The sequence below is a fragment of the Gymnoscopelus braueri genome, assembly GCF_963280865.1.
Source record: "Gymnoscopelus braueri genome assembly, chromosome: 4".
Lineage (NCBI taxonomy): Eukaryota > Metazoa > Chordata > Actinopteri > Myctophiformes > Myctophidae > Gymnoscopelus > Gymnoscopelus braueri.
In genome coordinates, this window is record NC_137605.1 from 3,835,027 (window position 1) to 3,847,376 (window position 12,350).

Genomic DNA, 12,350 nt, shown 5'->3' on the forward strand with positions numbered 1-12,350 from the left:
TGAATTCATGGAGATATGTTTTAGTTTTTGTTGCATTCCTGATTAAATAATATGATGAGTGGATCATCGGTCAGTAGGAGACTCAGTAGGACTCAGTAGGAGTCTCCTACTCAATGAAGACTCAGTCATTTAACTCAATGGTGACTCGGTAGGAGTCGACTTCTGTGTAACAATGATTCTGTGTTCTCTAACATTTCAGCTAACACCCCTGATGTCATTGGGTTTTTTACATAAACCATTTGATCCCTAGCATCCCTAAATCTGCCCAAAAAAAAGCAGATCTAGAAGCTCACTATGAGCTTGTAGATCTACTACTTTTGGCATAGAGTGTAGAGTGGAAAAAGAGCAGAACAAGTACAGAGCCAAAGGTCAAGTTTAATAAGCATTGTTAATAAATAATTCAACATAGGTAGTGATATTCTTTGGGTTAAAACAAAAAGCATTTTGTTAAAAGGTTAAAGCCCTATATTCTGATAGGAATCATTGCTATAGAGTGTTTGTTTAGTAACGGGGGGTCTCCACGTCTATCCAGCTCTTTAATAAACAGAAAATACATTTCCTGGTAGGTGACAAAATCTCAGCCAACCAGGAGAGAGTAACACATTTGTCTACTCATCTCTTTGTGTCATCACTTCCAATTTCACTTATTCAATCTGTATCCTGACTGATTTCTTTATTCTGATTGGATAAAATTGGTATGCCGAAAAAATAAAACGATGTCATTCGCCTGTTTCTGGAACCAGTTGTGGCACAACTATTAGAGCTTTATGGAAGTGCACAACACGTTCCTCTGATACAAATCTGACTGGGTATCATGCATCCTGCGCAGTGCGCACGTTACAAAGCATTTTAACCGTCCGACCGGCGCATTCCCAGTGGGTGCTCGCTGTCTCCCGTGGGTGGTGCATGAGCTCCCGAGCACCCACAGGATCGGCACCATGACTTTTTCATTCAGCCAAGCTCATCTCCAGTCATGTTTAAATGTGCTCTCAATGACAGTCACGTCCAAACCTTCTTTTATCACCAACGCCACCGCGATGATATCATTCGACTGGACCGCGGCCACAAGTGGGAGTAATTTATTGCATCTTCTCACGAGAAACAATCCAATATAGAGGCTGCTGGATAAACCTCCGACTGCTGCTTTGAAAACCTATCATGATACCTTACCGTTCCAAATGACAATTGGCACCTGGCACCTGTATGAGTGAATTTTGTGAGTCAGAGTGAGAAATAAATCCTCTCGAATCTCCGATTGGTAAACAGAGCAATTGTTCCGCTGCTTATTTTAATGCAAGAGAACGTAAGCATACATTTATTGTTAATTACTGCTGGTCTTCCGTGTCAACAAATAATTAGATTGTACCTGTTACGTAGCGTAATCCACTTTCGATTTAAAACTCCATTGTCTTCCATTATTCCTGGGATTTCATCTTTTGGAAACCGTCCACCTTCCATAACTTCACAGTGGTAAATCTGTGCTACTTTAAGTCATACGTTAATGAGAGGGGGAACAGAGCACAACATACTTAATTGCACACTGGTGTTGCTTGCCGTAAATAGCAGATCAACAAGCTCACAACGCGTCCTATTCGTGATGTGTTTTGAGCTTGTAGATCTGCTATTTACTGCGCACGACACCGGCACACAACTAAGTATAGCTGCATGAGGCTAACACGTGGGGCCCGCTGGGGTGTCAAGTTACAATCAGCACGTCATGGCACAGCACTCTGAACCACAGCTGATCTTTATGATAGATCACTGGGGAGGATGGATTCTCAACATCTGGCCTGGGGTCCGCCAGGGGTCCAAATTGACCTTTACAGGTCTGTAACTCCATTTTCACACTCAGAGTTAAATTAACACTTAGACTTTTTCAGGGTAGATTAGATTATTTAAAAAATATATATTAGTACACTAATGAACATTACGTTCATAATGTTTTACTATCATCATTATAATTACTATCATTATTATTATTATTATTATTATTGTCAAATATCTGTGTGGTCCTACATCGCTCTTCACCGTTGCACAATAGACTATGAACTGTGGTCTGTTTTAAGGTGACTTTAATTTGTTCATGATGCGCACACACACACACACACACACACACACACACACACACACACACACACACACACACACACACACACACACACACACACACACACACACACGCACGCACTCATCTTTTCTAAGTCTCGTGAGCAGCTTCTATAGGAAGCTAAGCTGACCACAGTGTCAGTATACATAGAGTCACTTCAGGTTTCTTCACAAGGAAGAAACCACACCGCTCGAGTAAAGCACAAGCCTTTCACACCAATGCTTGTGTTGATGTTACTGGCACGCACTTACAGAGACCTGAATGCAAGAACGAAGGCAATGCACACATGCACAAAGGCAGCGTGCACGGACACGCATGTGCATTTGCGCGTGACGTGCACATGCACTGTTTAGACCTGCAATAAGTTGAATGTGTGCACAATCAGGCCCCTGACCCAAAATGAGTTTGACCCCCCTGTGTCTATTGTAATTATGAACAGAACAAAACTATGCTTAACAGAAAGTCTGTTTTTTATGGCCGGCAGCCACATCATAATATGGCTGCAGGAAGCTGCAGGAAGTTATCATTGTTGCCGGGCAGAAACCTCATATCTTATATCTATGCCCTACTTTGTAATAACATTAAGAAATAAATGTGTGCTTTGGGAAATGGTCTGAAATAAGGTAAAGTGGGCTACACATGACTCAAGGTCTAATATTTCAACAATTGCTACAAATGGCTGCAAACCCTGTCAATATCCAGTCATTATGGGCATATAAACAAGTGGAGGGGTCCATTTTGGTCTGATAATGATGGACCTTCCGTGTTAACATCACATAGAATATACTTTACATTATTTCAGACCATTTTCCAAAGGATGCTTTTATTCTTTACGTTTTCACATTTTTGAAAATAAATAAATTATAATACTATTAGGAATACACACACACACACACACACTCACACTGACACTCACACTCACACACTCACACTCACCCCTATACCTATACTAGAAGTCAAGCTTTTGTGAGCTTTGGCAAGTTTTCATTTGTAGCTCCATAGCCTATCCATATCTTATCCCATAGCCTAGAGCAGTGTTTATCAACCTTTTTTGTGCCAAGGCACACCTGGCATAGCCAAAAAATCCCAGGGCACACCTAGATATACGGTATATATATATATATAATTATATATATATATACGGTATATCTATATACACACACTAGGGGTGTGCCACTAATTTCACGAAACGATACGATACGATATTGGGCACACAACTTTGATACGATACGCACTTTTTTATCATGAAAATATATGGGGGAGAAAGAAAGCAAATGCAAACAAATATTTCTGTTTTTGCATTATTCAGACATGCAAACTTGTAGCTTTTCAGCTTCCACTAGCCGTTTTGAATCCAAATAGGGCAATAGTGTGACACCTGACCCGAAAAAAAACAGCATGTTGTCACCCTTTTCACCTCGGGGCTGTTTGCATGCCTGATTATTATTATTGTTAAAAATAATAATAATAATAATGTTTTTTCTTTTTTTTTTTTCAAAATGATTTTTTTTCAAACCTTCTTCAAACGGCGCGGCACACCTCAGCAGTAGCCCCGGCCCAAAATTGGGACGTTTGCCAGGGTTGATAAACACTGGCCTAGAGGGACAACATGACAGTTGTTCAGCACCTTGTTCAGATTCAAAGAACATTCAGGATGATCACAACATATGAACAAACTGAAGCACACATTGTTCTGAAAATAAAAATAAAGCTTTATTAATTAATTTACTGTATTTCACATACTTTGAAAAATATACGTTTAGCCTATTTGAACCAGTTAGAGCCCCAGTAGTGCATGGTGTTCTATCTGTGTGGAGTTTGAATGTTCTCCCCTTGTTTGCTGGATGAACACTCCTACAGTAGGCTACCGGTGCCCTTGAGCAAGATACTGGCATCATAACTGGAGTTGGTCCCCAAGCGCTGCACGGTGGCTGCTCACCGCTCCTGAAGATGGGTTAAATGAAGAGACACATTTCACCAAGAGAACAATAATGTTACATTGCTTTGCATTTGTGTGGCTACGTATTGGTAGAAAATGTTAGGCTGCATGTGGTGTCATTCACCTCGATCGGGTTTGCCGCCGTGTACCCTGGGAACCATGTGCGTCTGTTCTTCCTAGTGAGAAGCAACACACACTGTCTTGTATGTGTTCTGATTGGTCTAATTCCACACTCTTACATGTTCTGTTTATTGTTTTCATTGTTGTTAGGACTAGATCTGTGATATTTCTGTCATAAAGTTGTTTGTGTTGCTGAATCGATACATTTGAATATGCTTAATTACTGTATTGTTTCTGTGTTGCTCTCATAGTGTGATTGTTTTCTCTGACTATGTTCTAGTAAATTGATTGAAATGAGGACATTTCTACCTTAGTTAATGTACACATTATGTTCATTTACTTGACTTTAACTATTTTATTTTTACATTTACATGTGTATCATTTTAGTTGTTTTTCAGGCCTAACAGTTGTTTGTTCCTTTTCATAGAGAGTTGCTCAGTGATTGTAATCAAGATGTAATCAGTCCAATATAGTAGTATGTTGTATCTATGTTGTATGAGGTGGTCCTATATCCATCTAATGTGGTAGTACTCACCACAGGTAGTAAACGGCGATGGCGATCACGATCACGATCACGATCACGATCACAATCACAATCACAATCACAATGACAGCCGTCCCCAGCCCGGATGTGTCTCCAGGGGGGTCTCCAGTGGGGTGTATTCCTAAAACAAAGATCAACAAACATGTACTAAGGTATCACACCAGTGTATGTAAATAAAGGAAAAAGGCTTTTATTTGTATTTGCAGAGCAGTCAGATCACACAACTAATGACATGAGCAAACCATTATTCTGTCAGGACAACTCATAAATAGAAAAGACAAATAATGAAGGATAAGATATATTTATTGAATATAAAATGAGCAATATATTTATTATGGTTTGGCGATGAATTGGATCTGCTTTTAGGTACTCTGATAAAGCGCATTTCCCAACCATAGGGACTCAGAATCCCCCGTGCATAAACAGCAGATCCAAAAACAACAGGTGGTAGCATGGGGTGGTGAAGGGTGAGCAGCAATTTTAGCAACAGCAATGAACAGCAGCGCAGCAGCAGCAATGGTGTGTGTGCAGCAAAACAACAGAATGAGAAGTGCAACCTTCCAGCTTAAAGGAGCTACACCATGAATTTAAAAAAAATATTTGATATTTAATATCATATGGTGTATGTCCCTCAAACCTTTTTCAAAAGGTTTGAGCCTAAATCATCACTCAGATATACTCATCCCAAGTCAATTGTCTCTGGCTTGTACAGCGCTTTCAGCTGCAATACCAAAACGTCCTCTTGGGCAGGGGGGGGCTACTGAGCAATTCTGTCTGTTAATACAAAAAAATATTTAAAAAAAATATTTAAAAAAAGGAAAAAAATGGGAAAATTCTGCATAAAAAGAAGCATCTAAGAAAAATACAAAATCGAAAAGAAAACACTTTGAACATTTTTGAACAATTCCACCAAGTGTTTGAGGTGCCTGTTTCACCCACTTCCGGGGGGCGGAGCCAAAATCCGAGCCCGAAGTATTTGTTCGTAGACCCCCACTTAGGGGGGGTAGAAAAAGTTTCAGGGCGATTCGGGCACTATTCATTTAACATTGGGTTTGCCATCAATAATGTTTGTGACATCATAAACATTTTCATTCTGAGATCGCCTGTTCAGACACGCCCATTCTGGAAATCCATGAAATGAGAAGGAATGACTGAATTTAAAAAATAAACATTTTTTTGGGTACAAGAGACACTGGGGACCCCAAAAAATACAAAAAAACCAAGAAAAAAGTGATTTTCATGGTGTAGCCCCTTTAAATAGAGCGGTCTGAGTGAGATGAGTGTGCATGGATGAGTGATGTGTACGTGGAGCTGATGTGGTCCAATAGTAGGCCACGCTCACTGCACTGAGTTCCCTGACAGAACTTGCTCTGCGCATGTCTGTGACAGGCGCGACGCTCATTAGTCATCAATTTCATACTACAACCTTATTGTATTTGCAGGCTTTTTGTATGTATAGGCTTGTATAGTATTGTTAATAGGCACTTTTTGCCTATTTGGAGATCATTCTAGCTACTGATTATAGATATTGCTCATTAATTGAAGCGGGTTCCAAAATGACACAATGGCTGTCAATGATACTGAAGTGTGTGTGTGTGTGTGCGTGTGTGTGTGTGTGCGTGTGTGGGGGACGTGCTGGCCACGGAGAAATTTGGGAAAATTCCAGAACGGCCGCGCCATTTACGGGCCGCCAAACGGCCCATAAATTTCTATTGAAATTTTTTTTTTTCTGCCGTTTTAGGATTATTACGGTAATTTCCGGGTCGCGCGGCCCAATTATTAATTACGTTACTGTTGGGCTGGGAGGTTTTTCAGCAGTGGTGTAATTTACATAGGGTTGCTGGGTCGCTGCTTTCTGTTGTTATCGTCAAAAACAAGGCACATTCAAGTGCCCGTAACTATGGAAATGGATTATCCGAGACCCCCCTACGTCTTTTGAGGTGATCGCCGGGTGGATGGCTGTGAGAAATATTATTCTGATTATGATGTTACAAAGGTTAGTAAAAACGCTCAAAATCGCTGGCAACTGGCAAGGACAGCTATAGACAATGTTTTAATTCTGGCAGTTAAAGAGTTAATGTTTGATTTTCCTCCACGTTCTCCCACTCCCTGTCCCCCTTCCTTTTCCCTCTTCTCTCTTCCTGAAAACAATACAACAAAATGATGGAGCCTGCGCAAAAACTAATTCCGCTAAAGTTGATTCTTGATGCATCCAAAGTGTAGAGATAATCCTACCAAAGGTATGAAGAACAACAACAATGTTTTACTTACTCTCACCGTTGCACCAGTTCTCTTTACAGCAGGTTGCTTCAGTTAGATCTACACACATGTTCTTAGAGGCACAGCCCTTCCCTGTCAGCTTCACTCTTCCGATTGTCACTGTGAACACAAATACATAAAACAGTCATTCATAATTTAACCCATTAAGACCTGAGGCCGATTCTACAAAATGTCTTCTAAAGAGAAATCGTGTCACGATTTGCCTTCGGCACTTTAAGCACATGTTCTGCAATCCTGCCTGGTCTAAGGCAGGCCAAGTTTGAACCAGCAGGAGAACAGAGGACTCCACTTCCACTGGTTGCATACAGTTCCTTGCCCTCTGCTAGAGGAATGTTCAATAATTAATTGTCTAAAGCCCTTCAGGTGTGTCATTGTTGGTGTCGCCTATATAAGAGACCAGTGTGTGTTACACTGCCATTTGTTGATTCTGAGGAAATCACTGCATTATTATTTTTTTGGGCACATTTTTACCGAGACCTAAACCTATATGCATTTCTTTGAAAACTGGTAATCTCTAAAGTATCACCAAATGAAAAGGCATCCCCTATTTAGTTTGTAAATGATACTTTAAACATGTTTCTACGGTGTTTGGTTCCAAACTTTTTTTGGACCATTTTGGATTTGACCTCTCACGGTCCTCAGAGGTCAAATCTGACTTCCCTCCCCTTCTGAAAATGAACATTATGTCATATACTATGAAAGTGATGAAAGTTTCATGCTTCTTGCAAAAAGTGCACGATTTGCTAAAAAATGGGCGCTTAACCGCTGTACTATTGTTCTTACTCTACTTTATAATCTGTGCCAGGGTCGTCTTCAACGTTTTTCAGGCCAAGGACCCCTTAGCTGAGAGAGAGATGAAGCAGGGACCCCCACTAGATATTGGATTCATGTTTAATGTGTATTTTCAGACATTTAACCACTTAAACCCTCAATACTTTGTAAACTTGACCTTTGGCCCTGTACTTGGTCTCCTCCCTCAGGTCGTCTATTTTCGGCTGATGTTCCCCCCAGAATAGGGGGAAAAAATAAGTCCCTATCACACAAAGATTTTGTGGCCCCCCTGCAGTATCTTTGAGGACCCCTAAGGGTCCCGGACCCCCTTTGGAAGACCCCTGATCTGTGCTATTGTTACTCATAGCACGCACGCACATGCACACACACACACACACACACACACACACACACACACACACACACACACACACACACACACACACACACACACACACACACACACACACACACACACACACACACACACACACTCAGAGAGAGAACAAGAATCAAGAAGGTCACTGCTCATACAGGTGTCATACAGTGAAATAATAAAGTAAAAAGCTAAAGATATAATAATAAGATACAGATAATAAGGAATTCAATAGTAACAATGGGGTGTTTGTAGCTCTGGATCCAAAGCATGTGGACCTACCAACAATAGGTAACCACGTTCGCACCTTATACCTCAAGTACATACTGCATTCTGCTGGTCTTATGCTGTGTGGAAAGTGTATACTATATGTAGATATATTGATATTTTTATGGTCTCTTGATGTGCTTTTTTAATGTTAGATTCCCTGCTCTTCTCATCCCTTTTCTGGAAAACAGTTCGATGGAGCTTAATGCTAAAACAGTGAATAAAGTGTATTCTTGACAGTTGACAGAAATGCTGAGTGTTGTGCATATAGCTTCTATGCACAGCAGCCATATTGGAAGGACATTGGGCCTCTTCCTTACTTCCTTCACAGGTGTTACCAATGATACTAATGAAGGCTCTGTTCCATTTAGCGTATAGCACAGTGGTTCTCAAACTTTTTAATTTCAAGGACCCCCGTAACTCTGAGAGTGTACGAATGGAACCAAATGGACCCTTATGGGTCCATTTGGTTCCATTTGTACACTCTCAGAGTTACACACCCGCAAGGGGCCCTCAAGGAACCAAGAGGGTCCCTGAACCACACTTTGAGACCCACTGGTGTTTCCAGTGAGCCAACATGCACACCATCAGACCCCCGACTCTGTTTGACCAGAATGGAACAGAGCCTTAATTAGTATTATTGGTAAGACCTGTTAAGGAAGTAAGACGAGGCCCAATTTCTTTCCAATATATGGCTGCTGTGCATAGAGCCTATTAGTGGTAGAGGTATGTGTGTGTGTGTGTGTGTGTGTGTGTGTGTGTGTGTGTGTGTGTGTGTGTGTGTGTGTGTGTGTGTGTGTGTGTGTGTGTGTGTGGGTGTGGGTGCGTGGGTGTGTGTTCAGAGTGTGGGTAGAAGACAGCAGATAGAGAGGAGAGGATGTGGTCACAGTAGACTGGTACATGTCTGTCACGCAATGAGAGAAAAAGGAAAGTAAATGAAGCTCTTCACACGCTACACTTCCTATTTCTCACGCTGTGAAATCATCAGGGGGGGGGGGGGAATGGGCACTTTAACCCTATATGCATCAGCCATTTTTTTGCAAATCTTGAAACAAAAAATACATATTTTCAACATTACATTATATAAATCTCGCGCGGGGGTCCCTGGCAGAATATATTCTCAGATGAGGGTCCACAGCCATATACATTCATTTGGGGGTCCTTGGCATGAAAAGGTTTCAGGAGCCCTGCTGTAGACAGTAGTACACTATGCAGTAGGCCTACATACATACATTCAGCATTTTAACACACACACACACACACACACACACACACACACACACACACACACACACACACCAGCAGAATCATCTAATACTGTTGATAGCAGTACTCCTGGAAGTGGGAGGGAGAGAGAACCTTCCCCCTGGTTACTGGGAATATCATTTATACCTGAGGACCAACCTTTCCTTTTAGGCCACAGCGACAGACGTCCGCGACGCCCCCCCCCCCTACCCTGCAACTACCAACACGCATAGCGTATGCAGTGGTGGAAAGTAACTAAGTACATTTACTTAAGTACTGTACTTATGTACAATTTTGAGGTATTTGTACTTTACTTGAGTATTTCCAATTTCCAATACTTTTTACTTCTACTCCACTACATCTCAGAGGCAAATATTGTACTTTTACTCCACTACATTTACTTGAAAACTTTAGTTACTAGTTACTTTTCAGATATAAACTATGATATCATGAAACATACATTAACCACTTTAGCCCTATTTTATACATGGGCTATTTGAAAATAGCAGATCTACAAGCTCACAACGCGTCGCATCGCGACGCGTTGTGAGCTTGTAGATTTCTATTTTCAAATATTTAGTACTTTTACTTTTGGTACTTTAAGTACATTTTGATGCCAATGCTTTTGTACTTTTACTCATGTAATTATTTTATTCTGGACTTTTACTTGTAACAGAGTATTTTTATATTGCAGTATTGGTACTTTTACTTAAGTAAAGAATTTGAGTACTTTTTCCACCACATAGTGTATGTACAGGTCATTTATATTACTGTTTGTACATTATGCTCCAAGTCTAGAAAAGTCATTGAACATTCTTCTGAGCTGAGGAATGTGAAATATGTGGTAAAGATAGCAGGATATAAAGTATAAACAAAATGTTTATTACCTGTTCCATTGATGCAGCGATCCTCCTCCTCAGTACAATTTAGAACGTTGGTGCAGTTGTTGTCTTTGCCAGTGCAGCACTCCAGCCCGTTGGGAGGAAGCTCGTCAGGAGCTGTAACGTTTACATTACATTAAGTTCATATTGAACATGCTCGTGTACAGCAAAACAACATTCATAGTTGTTTCACCTACAGTACGTATAATAACATGCCCAAATGCCCATTCATTTGATTCATTTTATTATTTTAATAAATTATGAATATTTTAAGTAAAGTGTTACCATATTTTTAATGATCAATTAAATATATAAGTTTGATTTTAACAGTTTCAGCTCTACACAACAGACGGTACAGATACTTACTTTTGGAGAAATTACGATTGCAATAGTCAGTGCTGCAGCAGTCCTCTCTGTAATAGTTCACTCCCATGTTCACTGACCCACATGGTTGATCTGCGTTGATGCAGTGCTTAGAATATTCCACCTTTTTTGCTTCTGAAATCACACAAGATAATGTCTTAGTCATACTAGAAAGCGACTAATCTATGACAGAGTTTTACATAACAATTTGTTTATATATATATATATATATATATATATATATATATATATATATATATATATATATATATATATATATATATATATATATATATATGCTGTCATGTCTATGACTCTCTTGTGTGTTTACTAACCTAACAGTCACTGTTGTCCAACCAGCAATGTCACTAAAAACTCTGCAATAGGTGTACAGTTGTCCAAATCTCAAAAGTCAGTTAAACTCCGTAATAGTTTTTAGTTGTCCACTGAACAGCGGTAAATGTATATAAAATATGTTTTGATGCTATATTAACTTATTTTGCTGGGGATTCCCTTGAAACCCCTCAAGGACCCCTGCCGGTCCTCTGACCCCAGTTTGAGAACCACTGAAATATGTACCAGAAACTGAGTTATATATCAACAAAATTAAATGCTGAGGTTATACCTCTATCACATACCCAACTTGACTGTTCGTGCAGCACAGTTCTGGTGTTCATCACATGTTGCTCTTGATTCGATCTTTTTGCAGTCCAAGCGCTCTCCTGTGTTGCCCGGCCCTGGTATGCAATCGTAACAGTCCAAGGCATGGCCTAAGACAGGAGATAAAATACAGTCAGGTTACAATAGAAAACTAATGTAAACATTAAACACATTCCACAATCAATGTGTGGAATGTGTAACTTTTAGTTCTACTGGATCTCTTCTCCACTTAAAGTCCCTCCATAACATGTGAGTCTAGTTTTTATCCAGCTGCTCTCAGGCTGCTGAACAAAACCTAAGACTCTCTCCTATGCTTAACTGATTTGTACTATTCTGATTCACTTTTAATGTGTTTAGGACTTGCATTGGGACTTCTAAGCAACATGATACTGGATGGCTTGCACTATACTGAATGCACTGCATGAGATTTAGGACCTGATGCTGATTTTAACATGCTGCTTTCTCAGTCTTTTTGTGCTCATCTTGTTATCCTTTCTTTACTGATAATTATTTTCTTTTGCTCCTTGAGCGGCAAAATCATCGCCAGTCAAAGTCCGTTTTAAATCGCTTCCTCTATATGTTAAGTGTTTTTCTTCAGGTCATTTTCCCATGACAGCTCTAATTTCATAACTTATTTTATCTGTTTGACTATTAATGTTGTTTTCGGATTTTGCTTCGGATTTTGCTTTGCTAAATGCTCTTTTTAACATTCTTGTTCTGCAAAAACCCTTTAACAAATGAAGTTGTTGTCATCATTATTGTGACAATCACATCTATTATTGTTTATACAATAATAA

The 12,350-nt window shown here is 40.0% G+C and overlaps 1 protein-coding gene across 2 annotated transcripts in view; it reads right to left on the reverse strand.

Moving 5' to 3' along the window:
• Positions 1-3,049: 3,049 nt before the first annotated feature.
• Positions 3,050-12,350, reverse strand: part of LOC308084257 (uncharacterized protein) — a 9,810-nt gene continuing 509 nt past the window's right edge. Inside the window, exons 2-9 of one of the 2 annotated variants that reach the window (XM_080426815.1) lie at positions 11,532-11,663; positions 10,897-11,025; positions 10,537-10,647; positions 6,982-7,089; positions 4,702-4,831; positions 4,171-4,222; positions 3,704-4,051; positions 3,050-3,133 (exon numbers count right to left, since the gene is read on the reverse strand). In XM_080426815.1, the coding sequence (XP_080282941.1) occupies positions 4,043-4,051; positions 4,171-4,222; positions 4,702-4,831; positions 6,982-7,089; positions 10,537-10,647; positions 10,897-11,025; positions 11,532-11,663 (671 nt within the window). In that variant the 3' untranslated portion in view covers positions 3,050-3,133; positions 3,704-4,042. Of the gene's footprint in view, positions 3,134-3,703; positions 4,052-4,170; positions 4,223-4,701; positions 4,832-6,981; positions 7,090-10,536; positions 10,648-10,896; positions 11,029-11,531; positions 11,664-12,350 lie in introns of both variants that reach the window. The other variant, XM_080426814.1, reaches the window with a different exon arrangement.